This window comes from Gopherus flavomarginatus, chromosome 5, assembly GCF_025201925.1.
Source record: "Gopherus flavomarginatus isolate rGopFla2 chromosome 5, rGopFla2.mat.asm, whole genome shotgun sequence".
Classification (NCBI taxonomy): domain Eukaryota; kingdom Metazoa; phylum Chordata; order Testudines; family Testudinidae; genus Gopherus; species Gopherus flavomarginatus.
Genome location: NC_066621.1, coordinates 73416512 through 73440058, shown reverse-complemented (window position 1 = coordinate 73440058; position 23547 = coordinate 73416512). Strand labels below are relative to the sequence as shown.

General features: G+C 40.5%; 1 protein-coding gene across 4 annotated transcripts in view; it reads left to right on the top strand.

Annotated features, from left to right (window-relative positions):
- Nucleotides 1–23547, top strand: part of PRMT3 (protein arginine methyltransferase 3) — a 119037-nt gene that overhangs the window by 87514 nt on the left and 7976 nt on the right. For all 4 annotated transcript variants that reach the window (XM_050955383.1, XM_050955385.1, XM_050955386.1 and 1 more), the window contains 2 exons: nt 15532–15582; nt 15780–15867. In XM_050955383.1, the coding sequence (XP_050811340.1) occupies nt 15532–15582; nt 15780–15867 (139 nt within the window). The remainder of the gene's footprint in view (nt 1–15531; nt 15583–15779; nt 15868–23547) is intronic.

The window sequence follows — 23547 nt, the reverse complement described above, 5'->3', positions numbered from 1 at the left end:
TGGCTCTATTCAGAGCATGATTTTTAGTGTCTGGCAAAGTTATGGCTGTGCCACGGTACAATGTAGACTAGTGAGTAGCTGTGCCACCTCTGCTTTCTACCCTGGGGTGCCCTTTCCACTGTTTTGCTGCTGTAACCTCCCTTCAGGACTGTTCACAAACAGCTTACAGCATGTAAATTACTCCCAGCTGTGTCCAAGTGCACTTATAGCCTGCCAGTCACACCTAAGCTCTCACTAGCCTGAATTACATTCAGGGGGTCCCCAAAACACATGTTTTAGTAACATCGTACAGTGGAATCTTGTAACTTTACTGTGCCGAGTTTGGTCACAGAGACTCCCTCAAGACTGTCACTAGATGTGTTGGGATGCCACTGAGGACAAACCACCCTGCCAGAGAAGGCTTTCCTCCACTCCCATCTTGCTGAGCTGGACACACCATTTGGCTACAGCACAGACCAAAAGGTTAGGCCAAACCCCTCTTGCAGTTTACAGAAACTAAGATTCACTTACCCCAGGGGCTTCTCAGTTAACAGGGACTTTCCCAGAACCCAGTATTCAGTATTTCTGGGAGCCTAAACCCCAAATGCATCTGTTTTACTCTGTATAGCGTATACTGGGTAAACTCATAAATTGGCCACCCTCTATAACACAGAGAGAGATGCCCAGCTGTTTGCTCCCCCAGGTATTAATTACTTACTCTGGGTTAATTAATAAGCAAAAGTGATTTTCTTAAGTATAAAAAGTAGGATTTAAGTGGTTCCAAGTAATAACAGATACAACAAAGTAAGTTAGTTACCAAGCAAAATAAAACAAAACACGCAAGTCTAAGGCTAATACAGGAAACTGAATACAGGTAAATCTCACCCTCAGAGATGTCCCAATAAGCTTCTTTCACAGACTAGACTCCTTCCTAATCTGAGCCCAGTCCTTTTCAGACCAACATTGTGGTTTATGGTCCAGGTCCAGCAATTGCTCACACTCCTGTACCAGTTTCTTTCAGGCATCTCTTTAGGATGGAGAGGCCATCTCTTGAGCCAGCTGAAGACAAAATGGAGAGGCTTCCAGGGACTTTTATATTCTCTTTTGTGGGCGGACATCCCTTTTGTTCTTCTATGCAAATCACAGCAACAAGATGGGAGGTTGTAGTCACCTGGGCAAGTCACATGTCCATGAGTGATTCAGCTTTTTGCAGGTCCATGCCATTGTTTGCATGTTAGTTTGAACATTCTCAGAAAAGCTCAGATGTGGATTGGCGTCTCCCAAAGTCCATTGCCAGTTAAATGTTTCTTGATTGGGCATTTACTCAAAATGGTCCTTTCTCAAGAAGGAGACCAAATGCTTCACTGATGCTACTTAAAACCAAACACATTGAGATACAAGTACATAGCCAATATTCATAACTTAAAATACGAAAATGATAACACATACAGACAGCATAATCATAACCAGCAAATTACAACCTTTCCATAGACACCTTACTTAACTTCCTTTGTACAAAATTTGGTGCAACTGCCGGACCTTGGTTGCATCAATGATCTATATTGTCACAGTTCGTGTCAGTAATGTCACATGTACATACAATGTTGCTACACATATTTTACCAGAACAATAATGACCAGCAAATTGAGTTCTCAAATGATCCCTCAAAAGGCATATTTTGTACAAAGATTATTACAATAGTGTGCAAAGTTTAAATACAGGGGTACAGTCTATCACAATGGCTCATTTTTTGAACGTGTTCTGCAGGTTTCCTTTGAGGATGAGAACTGATAGCTCAGATACAGAGAGATCGCTTTGTGACGAGTGTTCTCCCACAGATGAGGTGGTGGTTGTCTTTTTTTCATTTTCCTGTGTGTGTTCATTCACGAGCATAGTGATTGTCTGGTTTCACACACATAGCTGCTATTGGGGCACTTGTACCTCACTCTGTGGACTACCACGTGCTGTACCACTATAGGCATGTGTTGGACCATGGATCTTGAAAAGTATGTGTATGTGTGCGGGAGGGGGGAGTTTGATCATTGTGGCAGAGGAGATGTCTGCTGATTTTGCAGCTGTTATCCTCATAGGGTTCTGTGTTACTTTGAGGTACTATGTCCTAGTCTGTGAGGGGCTCGCTGCTGATCTTGGAGATATTAGGACATAGTTTGTCATAGTCCAGAAGTGGCGGTTCTGATAGAAATCTTTCCTGGATGGGGTCCCCATTGCATATGATTGTAGGTGTTTGATACTCTGTATTGGTTCCAGTATGCGGTGGTAGGTGACAACTAGGAGTGTGCAGTTGGGGGGGGTGGTTATTTCTGTATTGAAGCAGGTTCTCTTTGGGTATTTTGGTGGCCCATTCCCCAGTTTATTTATTAATTAAATAAATATGATAAATTCATGCTGAAGCATCTATCGTAAACTTGGCATCAAAGGCTGAGTTTCTGTATAAAGAGAATTACGGGGTGGGCAATCTAACTTTTGAAGTCAGGCTTTATCAGTATAGCACAATAGGTCAGCCTAAGTATCCTAAGAGACATGGGGCAGATCTGGACTAGAAATTTTCATTGGTGCAGCTGCACGCTGTAGCGCGTCTGGTGAAGATGTTCTAAGGTAATGGGAGAAAGCTCTCCCATAGGCTTAACTCCACCTCCGTGAACGGCTGTAGCTGTGTTGACAGGAGAAGCTCTCCCACCAACATAGTTCTGTCTACAGTGGCACTGAAGTCAGTATAGCTCCATCGCTCAGAGGAGTGGATTATTCACACCCCTGAGTGACATAGTTATACCGAAGTTATTTTGAAGTGTAGACTAGGAATTTAAGATCCAGTGTCTTTTAAATTAGGCATATTTGAAAATTTTTCTCAGGCTGACCTTAAATATCAGTTTAATTTTCTGACTACAATTAATCCCTCTGTTTTAATAAATCATTTAGTTATAAATGGGAAACATAAGAGAAGTTTATCCAAAATTTAAAGTTGTTTTGTTTAATTTAAAGCAAATTTTGTAGGCTGTTTTGTGTTTAATTAAATTCCACTTACCATCCTAATGCAGCTTGACACAAATCATGAGCAAAAAGTTAATTATCTAGTAAATATATCAATGTATCATTCACCATTCTCTAACATACTAAAAATGTACAGTTTTTATAAGAATCTGAAAATATTAAGCTATATAGTTGCTTAAATAAATCTGTCTTCCTAGGTAGCACAAAATATACCAAATCTATTGTAAAGACTCTATTTAGTTGTAAATCAACATATTTTAGTGATATATCAGCCAATGAGAATATGCCTTTCTTGAGAAAATAACTGAAGTACAAATGGATAAGTTGATTAAAATTGCTGATTTAAATCACAGCTTTCCACTTGGTGATTTTTAAATCAGTCCACGTTGCCTTTAATTGACTAGTATGTCAATCGAAATATCATCAGTCTTGCACTTCCTCCACAACAAGTGTTACTAAAGTCTGATTTCAGGTGTATTCTAGAGGATCCATCCTTCCTTCTAGAAGTTACCATTTTACTCCACAGTCCCTTGCTCCCAAGAGCCCAGCACTTCATTAATTTTTGTCAGCAAAACTGGCACATCAGTATTTATTTTATGAGTATCTTATAAAAACAACTAAATGCAGTACATGTGGATATTTTGTATTAAATGTAATGGAGCTGAGAGGGCCGTGAGAGAAACACTGAAGATGGGCAATGGGGACAGTGAGCTGTGAACACAAAACTGAAATAGATGCCAGAAAAGTAACACAGTATTAAATACAACATTGCTGAAACTGTGATTAACTTCATTTATTTGGCGGATGGGGGAGGGCACGTAAAGTATTACATAGGTGGAGAAGATTTCAATAACATTAAAATTACAAGGTGGAAATAAAAAGTTATTAAGATATTTCACATAGTTAAGTAATGCAGATTAATGAAGAGATTTAGGGAATGTCTCAACTGCAATTAAATACCTGTGTTAGCTGACTTGAACTCCTGGGACTCAAGCTGCAGAGCTATAAAACTGCAATGTAACTGTCGAGGCTTAGGTTAGAGCCTGGGGTTCGGGATCCTCCCCGGCTAAAGCCTAGGGTTAGTAGAACTCAAGTTAGTAAACCCTGGATTTATTAATCTAGGGCTTGAGCGTCTACACTCATTTGTAATCCCACGTTAGGAATTGTTGAACCCAGAGTCCCAACCTGGGGCTACAGCATCAACACTGAGTTATGTAGGTCTGAGTCCAACCATCCATATCCCAGGCTTTCTAGCGTCCTCTCAAAATGTGGCCACTTGAGCTTTTTGTTCGTGGTGCGGTGAGGGAAAATTTGACTGTCCAGAGTACAAAGAAAGTCAGCCCACAAGATTGTGGACTACTTTTGACAGACTCCCAGAGCATGTGTTCAGTGGGGCTGCGTCTACACTGCAAAGTAATAGGGCAGGGGTCGTCAGCCTTTCAGAAGTGGTGTGCTGAGCCTTCATTTAAAGTTTCGCATGCCCGTAATATATTTTAACGTTTTTAGAAGGTCTCTTTCTATAAACTATTGTTGTATTAAAGTAAATAAGGTTTTTAAAATGTTTAAGAAGCTTCATTTAAAATTAAATTAAAATGCAGAGTCCTCCGGACCAGTGGCCAGGACCCCAGCAGTGTGAGTGCCACTGAAAATCGGCTCACGTGCCGCCTTTGGCACGCGTTCCATAGATTGCCTCCCCCTGCAATAGGACTTGAATGCTAGGTTCCAGCTTGACTCAGGCTTGGACCGTCCATCCTCACGGGGTACTGGGACTCTAAGTCTGAGCCTTGGGTTAGCATGATTTATGTGGAGATGGAAGCGAAGGTAGGTTTGAGCTTGAGTGTGAACTCTGGGCTTACAATGCAGTGTAGACGTGCCCTTACTGTCACCCTGTTTTAATTTGCCTCTGCAGTGTTTATGAATCAGCACTACTCCAACTGATCCTGTGACTTTTTTTATATATTTATCCTATAATATCCATGAAAAAGAACTGACTTGGTTTCTTTAAATAGTCATGTTTCTTCGAACAATTGAAGAATTATATTAACAATTAACACAATTTTGCAGAGCTTTTGGGAATGTTTTCATTTGACTTTTGAAATATGTGAAGTTAAGTGTAATTAAGTGTTTAAAATTTGACTATAAGCTTATTATTTAATATTAGATATATCTGGATCTTCATCTTCAAAGCTCTTTGAAAGCATAAATTTTCAAGCCTCTACTGTGGCACAGTTTTCTCTTTCCATGATTTCCTGCAGTTAAATCTCTTATAGGATTAAGCTTCTCCTTTCTTGGCATCACCTTGATTTTAAATTCTGCTCAAAACCTCAGAAAACTCTTTGAGAGCACGAAACAGTCTCAAACTGATCATAATGAATCAGTTCTAAGAGCAAACTGACCTATTTTCAACCTCACAAAATTAATCTGCTTAAAAAAAAAACCCTAATTATCTTTAAAAGCACATCTTTCCTGTTAGAGAACTAAGTTTGTCATTGCAGATTTTAATGAAACATCTGGCTGAAATCAGTCAATAGATTCTGTTAGGAAAATATGCCATTAATTGTATTTGAAAGTTCAGTGTTTGCTATTAATTGTATACTAGTTTTGAGATTAAAATATAATGGTTTCTTACTCTCAGAGATCAATTGATGAACTTCCTCTTTTGTTTGAATGCTTCCCCCCGTGATCCTATCAAGGTTGTTTTGTTTTTTTCCTAGCTGAATGGTAATATCCCCTGGGAGGAAAATGGCAGTGTCTGTTCATTTCTCCCAGCAGAAGTTGTCAAAGAGCAGGGTATGCATTTTTGTTGAAAGAGGATGGACAACGGTAAAATGAATAAGATGATATTATTGATATACTAAAATCTCAGTAAATAAAATACAAATTGAGTTAATTTTGATTAAAGTAATTTTAATTGAAGGATAGCTGTATTTATAAAAAATTTAAAATTTTGTGCAATGTCATTTTCTGCACTTGAGAACTCATTTGCCAGTTACAATAAGAGGTATTTGAATACATAAGTGTTAATTTGAACCATAATCATAGTACTGAATATCTTCAGACTCAGGTTGGAAACCCAAACCTTCTGTAGTGTGTATCAAACACATTCTAGAATACACTTTCTTTGTTTTAAATTTAGTAACTTATGCATTGCAATAGCATGCTATTAAAAATGACTTATATTCATAATCAGTTTGTGCCAAGAAGACTATGCAATAGGGAATCTCAAGGTTTTGTATTCTTTTTTACAGAAATAGTTTTTAAAATAGCTGTTGTATTTCTGCGGCACGGATGTATAGTAACTTTCTCTGCTGCATGGATTACAAGCATTCCATCTCCATGCTTGGATAAACTCCATCAAAAGCACATTATCCTCCTACTTCTCTGGCCAGCTGCCTAATTGTATCTGCTATAGCCACACGCTGTTGGAACATGATACCAGTGATGAGCAAAATGATAAATTACTCCCTGCAGGTGATAGTGATGATGATAATTTTTAATTTCCTTGTTCCTTAACTGAATTGGTAAGGTTGTCTTTACCACTTCTCAAGGGGGTCTCAAGCAGTCTTATTTGTTTAGATCAGATTAGATTCTGTGTGTTTACAAAGCAATTTCCTTTACAGAAAGACTTTTCATAATAATTTTGAATCAAAATCCAATTGTTTTCATTTCAGCTCACTAGTCATAAAATAAGACTAAGTGTAAATGTAAGAACTATGCGTTGGGTATTTAATTGCTGCAACATATGCCATGTGTTAGCTTTTTTGTATCTTAATATTTTTGGTGACTTTATATTTTACATGCATTATTTGAGTGAAAATTACCTATTCTCCCTATGGCAATTCATTAAAATATCTGTAGTTTGTGACAAATATTTGTTGTTGTAATTTGTGCTGGAAGGGTACAGATTATGATCTCTTTCTGAAGGTGCATCTCCAAATTGAGCCATGTTTAGGATGCTAATACCTGTTTTTTAAATACAGGTTATTTACATATTTAGAACTATCCTGGCTATGTTGCGTTGCAGTGATCGTATTCTGTGCATAAATTATCTATTTTGTTTATAGATTGGCTATCACATTTACCATTTGAGGAGGTTTCACTTTTACTTTCCTGTAGCTGGTTGAAATGATGCTGACTGCTGTGGAATGCTGTTTTGGCAGTCTAAGCAATAGAAGTCAGTTATGAATATTACTTTGCTTCTTAATTAACCTAGCTACTTTAGCTTTGAGATGGCTTTAATCTTTTTTGTAGCATTTGTTTCTCCTGACAAGATATTTATAGAGAACAAGAAGCAGAATAATCTTGCTGCTGTGTTTCCTAACATATAGAATCCTTCCAAAGCTGATGGCAGGCTACAGTTTGTTTATTACCAATCTAGAAGTCATTGTTTTCAGTTTCCTAGTGCATGTTGTTCAGAGACTAATACTTGAATGCCTCTTCCAGAGAAATACTAAGGTTCATGGTGATTAGTCCTCAAGGGAACTATAAATGGGCTGTCAAAGATGAAGTAATGAGGTAGTGAAATTGCAACAGAAGAAATTAGCTAGAAATATTGGACAAAAGTGTGGAGCACTGTTGCTGTTTGATTACCTCAGCTTTTTCCCAACCTTGTTAGATAGTTACTCAATTCAGAGACTAACTGTAAACAGGTGAACACTGTTTGTTTTAAAAACAAAGCTAGAAAATGAATAGTAATCAGTGATTTGTGGATTACTATATTTCTTCTTTGGCACAAATTCTGCTTCTGCTGCCATAAAGGCTCCCCTCCCCTGGCAGCAGCTCTGTTGAAGACTGACCCTGTGGCAACCTGAATGGGGTGATTGAGTGTGAGTGGGAAGGACAGTCAGAAGATCTGCTGGTCCTCTGGTGTCCAGCAGTTGCTGTTTTAGTTCTTGGACTGAGCCTCTGAAGTAGCTGTGCTGGCTTGCCAAGATGATGTGTCCATTACACTTACCCTTTCTGCACATCTGCCCAATGCTCAGCTACTTCATGCTTGGCGTTGAGCAGAGAATTGGGGCATTAATAGTTTTCCTGTAAAATCTGCTTAGTGACAAGTGTGTCCCCTATCTGCCAACACTAAAGACTCAGCATGGGATCAGAAACTTATTTCTGTCATCCAGGTAGCTTTCCATCAAAGTCAGTAGGAACTGCACACAACTTGTCCCTCTGTCAGGAAAATGGAGCAGGTTTGATTTGGAAATAGACTGTAAAGAGAGAGTTGAATTTGAAAGTGCCAGTTTTACATGTCCAATCTCCTGTATGTAACCACACTTTATTGATACAAATACTGCAGATGAGAATCCTAACCTACATCTCTAATCCTCTTGTTTTTTCCAGATATCTGGCACATAAGGTTATATAACATTGCTGCTGTGTGTTACCGAATCTGTCAACTCCTCCTAGTGACTGATAACTTCTAGATGAAAATTATATACATAAAATTGGGATAATGTTGGTTTGTTTCTCGTAGCTGTTTTGGGGACAATGCCTAATTCTAATTTGGTGTATGTTGGATGAAGTCATTCTTTTACCTGCTAATAAGATGGGGAAATGCTTTGGGAAACTTAGATAATTACACTGATTTATTTGTGACAGTAATTCTCAGCAGAACACAACAGGCCTTCAGTATTTATGTTACCGCACAGAAAGTTATATGTTTCGAGGGAGAGAGGTCTTTTTTTCAAAATCTCAACCTTCCCTGTACCTCTTAAAAAACTATAAGTGGGGAAATCTGTGTGTGGACACGCACTTTTTTTTTTAAAGTTCTTCGAAATGTATTGTGGGAGGGAAAACCGTTCTGGAAAGAGCCTGAGAAAATGAGTATTATATTTTATTTTTTTATAAACAAGAAAACTTGGCATATATGCTACTAAGGTTGGAACAATGCTTTTTGGTTTTAAAACTTAATTTTAATTGTTACATCGCCATTCATAAGGAGGATTTTGATCTTTGCAAGTTTGTACTTAATTGTTTTGAAGGGTCGCCTAAAATGTTTAAACATTTAGCAACGAATATTCTATCAAGTAAATAGATTTTAAGAGTAGGCTTTGTGTTCTGAGCCTTTTATGAATATCTTAGTAAATACCTTTTATTTTATGGCCTGTAGACAAGAGGTTAAATGTCAGTCTGAGAACATGTTATAAGTACAGAGAGTCTTGTTCAGTGTTCATTTAGATCAGTTTTAAAATGTTAAATAGTGTTTTCAGTAACTAAGACTTACATTCCAGTTGGGAGTCTACTCCATTGAATGATTTTGTAGTCTTGGCATGATTTCAGTAATGTAGCTTTCAGAATTAAAAGGAATTAGTTATATTAACTGAGTTCAGTGAGTCAGTGATTTTATTGCATAAGTTTTAAAAAGAGGCAAACATAGTTCTGAATGTTACTGTGTATATGGCTCACTGGTGAAGGAAAGCATGAAAACAGGAAATCAACAGTGGGAAGACATAGCTAAGTGTTGGAGTGTAAGGACTATCTAACCACTGTGTTATTGATCTTCATTTATGGACTCAACTAAGCAACTGTAGTCTCTCCCCAATCCTACCTGGATGACTTCTGTTTGAGTGTCAAAAATCAATTATACTGCCAGTCATGTTGAGTCTTGTTTCGTGACAGTCAACATATGCTTCCTAAATCAATGATTCTGTAGTCTCAACAGAAGGTTATTATGAAAACTCGCTTCACAATTCATACTGTTTCTCTTGGCATATTTAACATGTGTTAATATGCTAATATGTTTTGATTTATTAATCTTTTAAAATGTATTAAAAATCTATTCAACGAAGACTTCCTAAAGGAAAAAGATGTGTCCTACTTTGAGAAAACAAACTTCATAGGCAGGTGATTCTCATAGTCATTGGCTAATTTGGCCAGTTGACACTATTTTTCTAAAAACAAGCCTTATTAAACCTGGGATTGACAGAAATTAGAGTTGTCAAGCGATTAAAAAAATTAATTGTGATTAATCGCATTGTTAAACAATAATAGAATACTATTTAAATAGTTTTGGACTTTTTTACATTTTCATGTATACTGATTTCAATTACAACAAGATATTTTTGTGCCAGATGCATTAAAGATTCATATGTCCCTTCATGCTTCAGCCACCATTCCAGAGGACATGCGTCCATGCTGATGACGGATTCTGCTCGATAACGATCCAAAGCAGTGCAGACTGACACATGTTCATTTTCATCATCTGAGTCAGATGTCACCAGCAGAAAGTTGATTTTTCTTTTTTGGTGGTTCAGGTTCTGTAGCTTCCTCGTTGGAGTGTTGCTCTTTTAAGACTTTTTTAAGAAAGCATGCTCCACACCTCGTCCCTCTCAGATTTTGGAAGATTCTTAAATGTCGGGTCGAATGTTGTAGCTATCTTTAGAAATCTCACATTGGTACCTTCTTTGCATTTTTTGGTTTTTATTTTTCAAATCTGCAGCGAGTGAACATCATGCTGGGTCATCATCAGAGACTGCTATAAAGTGAAATATATGGCAGAATGTTGGCGACTCAACTTGGATTTTTTCTGGTGTTTTTGCTTTGTCAGTTTGGTTATGTTAATATAGGTTTATGCACACTTAAAGGTAGCAAAGGGACACTGAACAAGATCGATAATAGGCACCGCTTGTGCTCTGCATTGTGAGGCTTCAGGAGAAATGGATAACACCTCAGAGAAAATGATAGTGCTATATCCCTGCCCCTTTCTGCAGGCATGTCAACAATACCTCATCATCAGTAGTATCAGTCTAGTAGCCAGAAAGAATTTGCATGACTCAGTAGACCTTTGTCCATTCTCAAGAAATTGTGGATTAACAAGAGCAGTTTGACAGAGGTCAAGATAATCTGAGGACTCCAGGCCTTGACAAAACATTGTGGATCTTCCAAGGAAAAAATAAATTAGAAACCAGTATATTATTTAGCTGGCATTCTCAACATGAACTGATGGCCCTCAAGGAACTGAACAATCACTGCTTTGAGAGGCTGGCATTTATACCTTCTGAAGAGAGTCATTGACAGTGTGTCTCCTTAGTATGGTTTCTCTGCCAGGAGGAATATTGCTCCAAATTGGAGCTTAAAGCTCTCCAAGAATTTTCAAACTGCCATTAGTTAAAAATCAAACAAGATGGCTATACGTAGATGGATCCATCTTAAGAGATGTCATGTTCTCCATTTAGTACATGGTCTATTCAAGTATTAGGCTGGAGAAGGGAAACATGAGATTGTACAAGTGATGAAATATTTCACATCCTTGATACCCATTTACCAGTCACATGTTTTGTCTTCTGGAAGATACTTAAGTGTTTTCTTTCACACAGCCCATTTCTTTGAGTCAGTACTGAAAGCATAATGCTTAATTTATGACTTGCATAATCACTTTCATAGCAAGAGATTGGTATTCTAACTAGACATTAAGTAAAAGGTAAAATGTTGAACTGTGACTAGGAAACTTCTTTCAGACACAAATATTTATAACAAAAGCAAGTCAATTGCATTAGGGAGGAATGTGATTTGAAACAATGAACTAGCCGTCACGTGGAGTCCTGATTAAATGTACCAGAAGAGACTTGAGGGAAATCCCTATTTGATATCCTAGTGGGTGGAGATTCCCCAGCTGCCAGCCTGACAGTCTTACACAATAGAGCATGGACTCTTTACAGGTCTCAGTATCTTGTTTCTGAGGCTGACTTTTGGACTGCATAACCATAGCCCACCTGAAAGGGTGGGGGAGGGAACTCCAGTTGCTAGGAAAAGGCAGGTGTTAGTAATGGGAGATTCGATCATTAGAAACAGATAGCTGGGTTTGTGATGACCGGGAGAACTGGATGGTGACTTGCCTGCCTGGTGCAAAGGTTGTGGATCTCTCAAGGCATCTGGACAGACTTAATTGTGTAGTGCTGGGGAGGAGCCGGTGGTCGTGGTACATGTAGGTACCAGTGACATAGGGAAGGGTAGGAGAGATGTCTGGAAGTCAAATTTAGGATGCTAGGGAAGAGACTGAAATCCAGGACCTCTATGGTGGCATTCTCAGAAATGCTCCCAGTTCCACTCACAGGGCCAGGTAGGCAGGCAGAGCTTCAGAGTTTCAATGCGTGGATGAGACGATGGTGTAGAGAGGAGGGGTTTACGTTCATTAGGAACTGGGGAAACTTTTGGGATGGGGGGAGCCTATACAGGAGAGATGGGCTCCACCTAAACCAAAGTGGAACCAGACTGCTGGCACTAAACATTAAAAAGGTTGTAGAGCAGTTTTTAAACTAGGAGATGGGGGAAAGCTGACTGCTGCAGAGGAGCATGTGGATTGGACAAAGACTTCTCTTAGGGGAGAGTCTGAGGATAGGGAATCTCCAGGTTATAGTCAGAAACAGAGGAAGGAAGAGGATAATGTAAGGGCTGGATCAGATGATAAACAGTCACTTAAAAAAGAATCTGGCACATAAGAAAAGGGCAGACAAATAAACAGGGACAAGTTTTTAAAGTGCTTATACACAAATGCTAGAAGTCTAAATAATAAGATGGGTGAACTAGAGTGCCTTGTGATAAAGGAGGATATTGATATAATAGGCATCACAGAAACCTGGTGGACCGAGAGCAATCAATGGGACACAATTATTGCGGGATACGAAATATATTGGAAGGCTAGAACAGGTCGTGCAGGGGGAGGAGTGGCACTATATGTGAAAGAAAATGTAGATTCAAATGAAGTAAAAATCTTAAGCAAATCCACATGTTCCATAGAACTGCTATGGATAGAAATTTCATGCTCTAATAAAAATATAACATTAGGGATCTATTACTGACCACCTGACCAGGACAGTAATAGTGATGATGAAATGCTAAGGGAAATTAGAGAGGCTGTCAAAATTAAGAACCCAATAATAGTGGGGGATTTCAATTATCCCCATGTTGACTGGGAACATTTCACTTCAGGACGAAATGCAGAGATAAAATTTCTCGATACTTTAAATGACTGCTTCATGGAGCAGCTGGTACGGGAACCCACAAGGGGAGAGGCAACTCTAGATTTAATCCTGAGTGGAGCGCAGGAGCTGGTCCAAGAGGTAACTATAGCAGGACCGCTTGGAAATAGTGACCATAATACAATAGCATTCAACATCCCTGTGGGGGGAAGAACACCTCAACAGCCCAACACTGTGGCATTTAATTTCAAAAGAGGGAACTATACAAAAATGAGGGGGTTAGTTAAACAAAAGTTAAAAGGTACAGTGACTAAAGTGAAATCCCTGCAAGTTGCATGGGCCCTTTTTAAAGACATAATAGAAGCCCAACTTCAATGTATACCCCAAATTAAGAAACAGAGTAAAAGAACTAAAAAAGAGTCACCGTGGCTTAACAACCATGTAAAAGAAGCAGTGAGAGAGAGACTTCCTTTAAAAAGTGGACGTCAAATCCTAGTGAGGCAAATAGAAAGGAGCACAAACACTGCCAGCTTAAGTGCAAGAGTGTAATAAGAAAAGCCAAAGAGGAGTTTGAAGAATGGTAGCCAAAAGCTCCAAAGGTAATAACAAAATGTTTTTTAAGTACATCAGAAGCAGGAAGCCTGCTAAATAACCAGTGGGGCCCCTTGACGATCGAGGTACAAAAGGAGCGCTTAAAGACGATAAAGTCATTGCAGAGAAACTACATGGATTCTTTGCTTCAGTCTTCACGGCTGAGGATGTTAGGGAGATTCCCAAACCTGAGCCGGCTTTTGTAGGTGACAAATCTGAGGAACTGTCACAGATTGAAGTGTCACTAGAGGAGGTTTTGGAATTAATTGATAAACTCAACAGTAACAAGTCACCGGGACCAGATGACATTCACCCAAGAGTTCTGAAAGAACTCAAATATGAAGTTGCGGAACTATTAACTAAGGTTTGTAACCTGTCCTTTAAATCGGCTTCAGTACCCAATGACTGGAAGTTAGCTAACTCGTTGTAGCTAAATTAGCCCCCATCATATTGTATGTCTAGTTGGGGTTATTTTTTCCAATGTGCATTACTTTACATTTATCCACATTAAATTTCATTTGCCATTTTGTTGCCCAATCACTTAGTTTTGTGAGATCTTTTTGAAGTTCTTCACAATCTGCTTTGGTCTTAACTATCTTGAGTAGTTTAGTATCATCTGTAAACTTTGCCACCTCACTGTTTACCCCTTTCTCCAGATCATTTATGAATAAATTGAATAGAATTGGTCCTAGGACTGACCCTTGGGGAACACTACTAGTTACCCCTCTCCATTCTGAGAATTTACCATTAATTCCTATCCTTTGTTCCCTATCTTTTAACCAGTTCTCAATCCATGAAAGGACCTTCCCTTTTATTCCATGACAGCTTAATTTACGCAAGAGCCTTTGGTGAAGGACCTTGTCAAAGGCTTTCTGGAAATCTAAGTACACTATGTCCACTGGATCCTCCTTGACCACATGTTTGTTGACCCCTTCAAAGAACTCTAATAGATTAGTAAGACACGATTTCCCTTTACAGAAACCATGTTGACTATTGCTCAACAGTTTGTTTTTCTATGTGTCTGACAATTTTATTCTTAACTATTGTTTCAACTAATTTGCCCGGTACCGACGTTAGACTTACCGGTCTGTAATTGCCGGGATCACCAATGGGGGCTGCAGGAAGGGCAGCCAACACGTCCCTCGGGCCGCGCTGCTTCCCACAGCCCTATTGGCCTGGAGCAGCAAACCTCAGCCAGTGGTAGCTGCGATCGGCCGAACCTGGGGACGCGGCAGGTAAACAAACTGGCCCGGCCCGCAAGGAGCTTTCCCTGAACAAGCAGCGGCCTAAGTTTCACAATCACTGCTATAGAGGACATGAGGGTCCCTGTACTGACTGTGCCCTACCCTCCATGCACAGGGAGTTTGTGTAGAATAGGCTCCATGTCACTCAGGGAGATAAAAGAAGCCCCCATCCACAGCCCCTCTTTGTGTGTATAATTGCACCCTAGGTGCATGTTATAGCAGCCACAGAAGAGAGAGGTGGATTTACCCATTTGTGTGTATACCTAAAGAATAACTGTTGTAATATTAAATAGCTACGATATTAAATATTAAATAAGAATGTTCATTTTTTAAGTGAAAGGTTGTGATTGAAAGCTGCAGTATAATGCAGTGTAGAAGTCTAATCTTTTGACTTTCAAATAGAGTCTTGCTTAAGAGAGCATCTGTCAATAATATGTCTGTTTTTTCCTGAAAGTACAGACTTCTTGTTTAGACTGAAGTGACTCATCACTTCAGTTGTAAAACAGAATTTATGGCGTGCTTGGAAGTATTAGAAATATGTCTATGAATTAATTCAAGAATTGTCTCCATCTATTCTGTATTATAGGTTTCTAGTAAAGTTCAAATAGTGTGAATATCTGAATTTCCTGAATTACCCCTGAAGAAAAATGGAAATGATCTATGTAATGGAAGAAGTTACCTTTGCTGCTTCAAAAAAGCATATTTTGTTCATAGAAAATGTATAGAATCATGGGTGTCACTATTATTGTACTTAATATTCCCTGTTCATATTTGTTTTTTTCCTTTTATTATAGGCAGTTGCTGGCTACTTCGATATATTTTTTGAGAAGAACTGCCACAACAGTGTGAGTACTGGTGATTGTATGTTCAAAATTAATTATGTCGAATGTGTTGTACTTTTTCAGTTTGTCGCCTCAAGGTGTTTGAGAGCAAGCCTATTTTGCTGTTGCAAGCATTTGAAGTGTGTTTTGTGTAATAGATTAATGTAGCATGATATTAAAAATGTTGTACTTCATCAGATTTTTGAACTCTGTCAATTCAGGTCATGTTCTCAACGGGTCCCCAGTGTACCAAAACACACTGGAAACAGACAGTATTTCTTCTGGAGACCCCTATTTCTGTAAAAACAGGTATGCTTTTTTATTTTCTTTTATTTTCAGTGTAATATAGTTTTTGATGTGACAGTGCTATAAGTCACAAGTCACTGTTAAATTATGTCTTAAAACGTTTTTAATGGTGATACCAGTTTTTGACCATGATAATTTGAAAGTTTCTTTTTACAATAAGCAGGGAACTAGAAAATGCATCTATTTATGTTTTTATCCTGCTTCCATAACTACAGTCTGGCTTTGTTTTTAAAAAAATTGCCCATATTACAACAGATATAGATTGTTTTTCTTTCCTGTAGCCGAGTAATATAAAACTAGCTTATTGTGGTATTTTTTGTTGAGTATTTATCAATCTTACAAATGTTTTTTAAAATGTGACAGTTGTACCCATTTATTTGTTCCCTATTTGTCAAATTATGTATAGTTTTATTGAATGCCAGTGCAGAAGTATGCTTAAATTAATATATCAGATCAATGACTACATGTTTTGCTGTTGCTCTTGCTCTTAAATTAATACTGTGGAGTTGAAATGATGAGTGTCGCAATGCCTAAGTCCTTTTGTGGATATAGCCCAGCATCTCTTGCTGTCCATCGGGATGAAACAAAACTCTAATGTAAGATTTCATCTGAGAACATTGAAATTAAATAGTGCTAATGAAAATATTAAAGTAGTATTTCGCTATATCTTAAAGCATTGTACAGATATTAAGCTTGAAAAACATCAACATCTGTGGCTAAGTAGTTTAATATTACCCCCCATTTTACAGAGGGGGGCACTGAGGCACCCTAAAGGCACAATATTAATTTGTGGCAGATCAAGGATTAGGATTCAGGAACTCCTGGCTTCTCTTCTTATGCCCAGTTCACTGGGACAAACTTCTCCCTCTTGTTTTGGGTAGCATCAACCTTTTTTAGAGCTTTACAGCCAAAGTAGACAAAATAATTTTTACTGAGCTATGTTTGTAACTGAAGTTGTCATTACCATCTTGTGAATGCTTATCCCGTCACATTCAGTCATTATGAAGACTATTTGTATACCTAGGGATCAACTAAGAATGGGATGATGTGCTAGTCACTATATAAAAGCAGAGTAATAGGTGTTCCCTGCTCCACACCAGACAGATAGAGGGTGGGGAAAAATGGAATATAACACCACAAGAAGAGTGAATATACGATGGCTGCAACCGTTTTGTTCTATGACTTTGGGAATTATGTTTAGTTAGGTAATAGCCTAAACAGAAAGACAAGGGAAGGGCCAGTCCAGAAAGAAGAACGTGGTGAGAAAGCAGTGTAGGGCATGACAGCAGGTGTGAGGTGAGGCTGAAGTGAAGAGTTTGAGGGAGGAGGCCAACAAGGGATTGGAGCAAACAGACAATCAGTTCCAGGCATTAGTGTCTGTTGCCTGCTTAAACTGCTTCTGCATCTGCTCCTGCTTGCTTCAGTCTCTCTCCAGCTTCTCCCTCTAGTTTCTTTCCCAAAGGCCACACGGGTCCTAGTGCCCCAGAGGAAGGTCTCCACAGGTGGGAGGATTTCCCTAGTTGGGCGCCATTTCCCCCCCTGCATGCTCAGTGCAGTAGTACCTGCTTCAGGTAAGCACGTGCTTTGCAGTACTCAGCAATCCTACTTAATACTATTGTTCAGGCACAAGAGCTCATTCTGCTGCTTAGTTGCTTTGTGTGTGTGTGGTGTTTTAAAGGCAAAAATCGCAATGCAGGTGCCTGGTATGTTTGCAGGTTACCTGAGAGCATGTTGATGCTGCAGCAGTTGGGATCTAACGTTCCTAGTTCTCCTCATTCTCGTTTGCATATTCTTACCATTGTAACTACTTGGGTTCCTCCATAAATCTCCAAAAATCTGTTCTGCTCCACACCTATCTCCAGAACCCTAGGGTTCAGTAACCTCTCAGCTAAACTACCACAACTTCCTTTTCACCTCCGTTCTTTCAGTCCTTTCACAATGCTGCTGCTTAATTCTTCCTCTTGCCACTTTGACTAGGTTACCCCACTCTTTGATTCCCTTCACTGGCTTTTGCTCTCCCTTTGTCAGACTCCAGTTTCTCGTGCTTGTCTCTGTACAGCTCCACTCCTGCCTATTTCTCCTCCTCGTTTCTGTCTACTTCTTCTCCCAGTGCTCATGCTCCTTACAGACCAATAGCTCTGGCACCATATCGGTGCCGTTTTCCATACATACTTTTCACCTGCTGTGATAGGTGACCCCCCTCTCAGCATTTAGATCAAAAAAAAATTTTTCAAATGGATCCTCTCAATGCTAATACACTGCAGAAATAAGTATAAAAGAGCAGATAGTGCAAATGTGGTTTATTTGAAGACTTTATCCTCTCCTGGCCATCCAGTGGGTTTTTAACTGTATTTATCTAACAAATATCTAAATTCCTTGGGCAAGAATTGTATCCTTTCAAACATTCCAGTGATCAGCAAAAATATTGATAATGGTGAAGTTATCAGTGCTCCTAGTAGGCTTTGGAAATATCTAGTGAATAGGTATGAGTCTTGCACAGCTCTGAGCATAATGGTGGCCAGATACAAGCATTAAACAATTAAAAAACTGGGGAAAGGGAAAAAAGTAATGTCAGCATTGAATAGATTGAAAAGCATGCAGCAATTGGGAGGCTCTTCAAAGGCAGCTGCCCATATCCTGCCAGTTCCATACGAGAGATGGCATCTCCCTGATTCCAGATGTGACCTTTTAGAGGACTTCAGGGAGATGCTTGACTTCTAGGACTCTAGGACATAGGTGGGCAAACTACGGCCTGCGGGCCACATCCAGCCCGTGGGACCCTCCTGTCTGGCGCCTGAGCTCCTGGCACAGGAAGCTAATGCCCAGTCCCTCCCCTGCAGCCTCAGCTCACTGCGCCGCCGGTGCAATGGTCTGGGCAGCATGGCTGCGAGCTTTTGCCAGGCCGCGGTTCTGCAGCTGTGCTGTCCGAGCCAGTGATCTGTGCTGTGCGGTGGCATGGCTGGCTCCAGCTGGGCGGCGCGGCTGCCTGTCCTGGTGCTCTGGGCAGCGCGGCTGTAACGCCACCAGTGCTCCAGGCAGCGCGGTAAGGGGCAGGGAGCAGGGGAGTTCAGGGTGGTGGTCAGGGGAGTTTGGGGTGGTGGTGTGGATAGGGGGCGAGGCTGTCAAAGGGTGGGGAATAGAGGTTGAATGGGAGCAGGTGTCTTGAGGGGGGCAGTCAAGAAGTAGATGGGGGTTGGATGGGGCGATGGGGGAGCAGTCAGTGGCAGGAGTCCCAGGGGTAGTCAGGGAGAAGGAGTGGTTGGATGGGGCAGGGGTCCCAGCGGGGTGGGAGGGATAGTCACGAATGAGAGGAGGGGCTGGATGGGGCAGCAGGGGACAGTCAGGGGCAGGAGCGGCGCCAGAGTTTCTGGTGCCCTAGGCAGAATTCGGAGGGGTGGCATTTTGTGCGCTCCCCGCGGGTGCGCGGGAGCTTCCGGTTCTGCTCCCATCGCGCCGCTGAAGAAGGACTCTCTGCCGAAATGCTGCAGGCGACAGCAGCAGTCATTGAGCTGCTCAATTGCCTGCCGCTGTTTTCCACGGCATGTCAGCAGAAGGTCCTTCTTCGGCGGCACAACGGGAGCACAACTGGAAGCTCCCGTGCACCCCGTGGGGAGTGCACAAAATGCCGCCCCCAGAATCCTGGCACCCTAGGCGACTGCCTAGGGTTGCCTAATGGAAGCGCCGGCCCTGGTAGGGGGACAGGGAGGAAGGGTTGGATGGAACAGGGATCCGGGGGGGAGGGTGCGTCAAGGGACAGGGAACGTGGGGGTTGGATGAGGCAGGAGTCCTAAGGGGTGCTGTTGGGGGTGAGAAGCAGGGGAGGTCAGATAGGGGGTGTGGGCAGGGCCATGCCTGGCTGTTTGAGGAGGCACAGCCCTCCGTACAATTTTGGAAACTCGATGTGGCCCTCAGGCCAAAAAGTTTGCCTGCCCCTGCTCTAGGAAGATAGTTAAAGACTTAATATTAGTGTTGAATTCTATTTCTTCCTTTTGGTTCAGTGAGTAGTTCAAAATTCTGCAGCCAGTGGGAAGATAGACGTACTTATTACCTATTTGTTCAAAATTATAAATTATGTACCCTTGGTGACACTTGCTTTCCATATTTTATTTAGTAAGGATGCTTGAGAAGATGTTATGACAGTTACAGAAAAAAGTAAATAATGTTATTCTTTATAGCAATAGTCCCCAAACTTTTCAGTCCACCACCACTCTCATCCCCCAGGGCCCACAGTGGGGCTGTGGCTCCTGGGGAGAAAAGGAGATGGAGACAGAAGTAAAAGGGCTGAGGTTGGTGCCACAGCTGGGGGCAGGGGTGGGGACAGGAGCGCAGCCCTGTGGGGGCTGGCCCAAACTTTACTCTGTACCCCCCCCCAGTGGGCGTGCCCCACTGTTGGAGATGTCTACTTTATAGTGACTCTGAAAGCAGGTTTATACAACCAGTTTGCCAAAACTCAAGTTATTTTTGTCCACCTTTTCTAGTCTAAGTAAAACATTGTTAAAATTGTCATCAAAAATTAAATCCTCATTCTCCAATGATCAGATACACAAAAGCGCCTTTTTGTTTTACTTGAGTTGCTTGAAGTGATTGTAAAGCATTTGTTATATTATTAGATTTGCTGTCTGCAATGCTTTTGGCTGATTGAGTCTATTGCATGTTACTTTAACAGGAAGAGGGCTGCATTATGCCAAAGCATGACTATTCAGTTCTGCAGCATGAGCTAGTTCAGTCCTTCCTTTGGTATCATGCCAGTTTGTGTTCTCAAATTATACATCTGTGTATTTTTCTTTTAACGCTAACAAATGTATATGTATTCTTTTTGACATTAGTGCTAATAATACCAAATAGAATGAGACTGCTTTAATAAAACAACCCACACCTGGTTGGAAGAGGCTGAAAAGAATTATGTTTGTGGGGAAATGAGAGAGGGAAAAGATTCAGCATGGGTCAGAAGTTCTTGAGACCAAGTTAATGGAAATTAGTCATAATGATAATCATATGAAGAGTTGTCTGTAACCATCAACTTAAGCCAGAACTATGTAGTAAACCAAGATATGGGATGTTTTAACCCTGTAGAAAGAAGCTCCTGCTGCTGATTAAATCTGAAAAGTAACTTTTGTATTTTTTTTCTGAGTCTTGAAGGTGATGAACAATGAAGTAAAAGTGCTGTGAGCATGCTGGATTTGTTTTTAATTATTAATGCAGCAAAATGAAAGAAACTAGAGGGAGAAGCCAACTGACATTTTATTGGCAAGACGCACATTTTTTTTTTCCATTTTGAAGGACATTGCTGGGTGAACTCTCTGCAGATAGCCCCCCTTAAAAAGCTTGAAAATTCCTTTTAAAAAACAAAAGTGATACTTTATATCTATTTGGATTATTAGGGAGGGAAAATTGCATTTGTTTCTTGATTTTTTCCATCTGCGGCTTTCCATCCTGTTAAACATTTTTGCTAAATTTCTCCAAACAGAAGAATATAAAGAGAAGATCATGAGTTCATGAGTTTGATGTAGGTCCAGATATATGGTAAATAAATTTAAAGCTTCCAAAAATAACCTTAAGAGTCTCTCTGTTGAATTTTCCCCCCTCCCTTATAACAATGCATTAAGTTGAAACAGAAAATCTGTATGCAAACAAACTCCATTAGCAATAAAACAGCACATCCCCATTATTTTATGTTCTTGATATTGCCTTGCAGTGGAAATAAAACCTTGATGTTATTGTTTTTCCACAATGCCAAAAAGGTTGAGCACAGCAAAACTGAAATAGGACTCGTGCAACTAAACCTTGTAAAATTCCTGATTATCTTTTTACTCCTCCTCTGTTTCCACCATAATTAGGTTGCCATTTGTAAGCGAACAAACTTTAAAACGTTAATTTTCTTTCCTTGAGTTTGTTAAATTGTAGGAAATCGGCTTTGGCACAATTAATGCATCTTCATGCTTTGATTTTAAACTGAAATACTTCTACATTCCACATTCAGTTACTGGAGGATTTAAGCTCTTAAATGAGATTCTACTTCCTATTCTGCCTATCTACCATTGCAATTAAATTCTCTGTTGTAACACTGTCACCACTGCAGTTGTTCACTGATAAATGAAGTGGTGATATCTCATCCTTTTTAAATCTAGTTTTCCTTGCAGCCTGAACTTTAAGGTCAAAGGGGACCAGGCCAATGAAACGGCTGATACCTAGCCTTTTTTATATTGGTTTTCATTTCTTAAGATTAAAATATGAAATTATCTGCATTGAGGGAGATTGTCAATATCTTGCATATTATGTTACAACATGTCTTTCAGGACCTGACATTAAAAACTGCTCTCAAGATTTTTCAGGAACCTCTGTAACCTACTACTTCAAGCACTAAGGAAGAGGTTTTCTCCTTTCTATTGCCTCTCTTATGCTGCTGCAATGAAAAAGGGATGTTAGAGCCCCAGATCTGGCTAGTGGAGAATTCACCCTGGCTTTGTGTTAGACTGTTTATGCACCCCTGTCCAAAACTCCAACATAGGGGGCATATTGGAGTAGGAGAGGCACATAGCGCTGCAGGGGTATTCCAAGCAGCATTGGTGAGTGTATGCAAGTTGGCCCAAGGTAGGACAAGTGGGGACAGGGTATTGTAATTTAGGCAGCAGTCCAGGGCCAACTGGGCTGCAGTGACCCCTGCAGCCACTCAGAAATGGCAGGGCATTAAGTTGTCATAAAACCAGTTTATCCTCTTACCCCTTCCCTGGCCTGTCTGTTTACAAAATCTCACTGTAAGTATTTAGTCTACACCACTATGCTGTCTGAGCGTAAAACATCCCAGTAACTGATAATTGTTTTCCATCCCCACAATGCAATTGCAAAATGCTTCTGATGCAGAGGTACAGCAGTATGTGGTCCGACTTGAGGAAATCCGTAATATCTCCACCTGCAAAATCTTCGTGAGGATGTGGTCATGAGCCTCCGGACATGAAAGCAGAATTCTAGAACACTTAACAAGTCCCTTGAAACATAGTCTCATGAGTTCAATTTTATGTCAGCAGTAGGGATCACTGAAGTGGGGCTGCTCTTCAGCGTTCATAAGCTGGTGATGACAGCAGCAGAAGTTACAAACCAGGAAGAGAGAGTGGGGTGGGTGGCTGTGGCTGGAAGTGTCTAGGATCTAAGAGAAGATACATGAGAGGCTTAGCAATATGGAAGGAATAAGTAGAAGTTACTAAGTTTAAGGCAAACAATCCTTTGGAGAATTTCTTACCCTTCTATGGGTGGCTTTTTTGTTTGTTTAGTTGGTTGGGTTTTTTTGTTCATCAGATGAGACTGAGGTTTAAGACAGAGTTTTTCAACCCATGGGTCAGGACCCAAACTTGGGGTTGCCAGAATGTTTCAAAGGGTCATGTGATGGCTCCTGTGGCCCTTGTCCCATGGGGCTAGCTGGGCTTGGCTCTCTGCTCCCAGCACTGCAACCTCTGGGGTCCCAGTGCTACTCAGGTTTAGTCCAGCTGTCATGATGATGGGAGTCCGGGTAGGCCAAATTTGAGTGAGTGGCACTGCAACCCCATGAGCCAGGTCACAACTCCACTCTCAGATTTGCTGTGGTCGGGGACGCAGAGCCAAACCTGAGCTGCACTACAATGCTGGATCTTACAATGCCCAGCGCAGAGAGCCAAGCCCAGCCAGCCCTGCAGCACAGGAGTTGCAGGA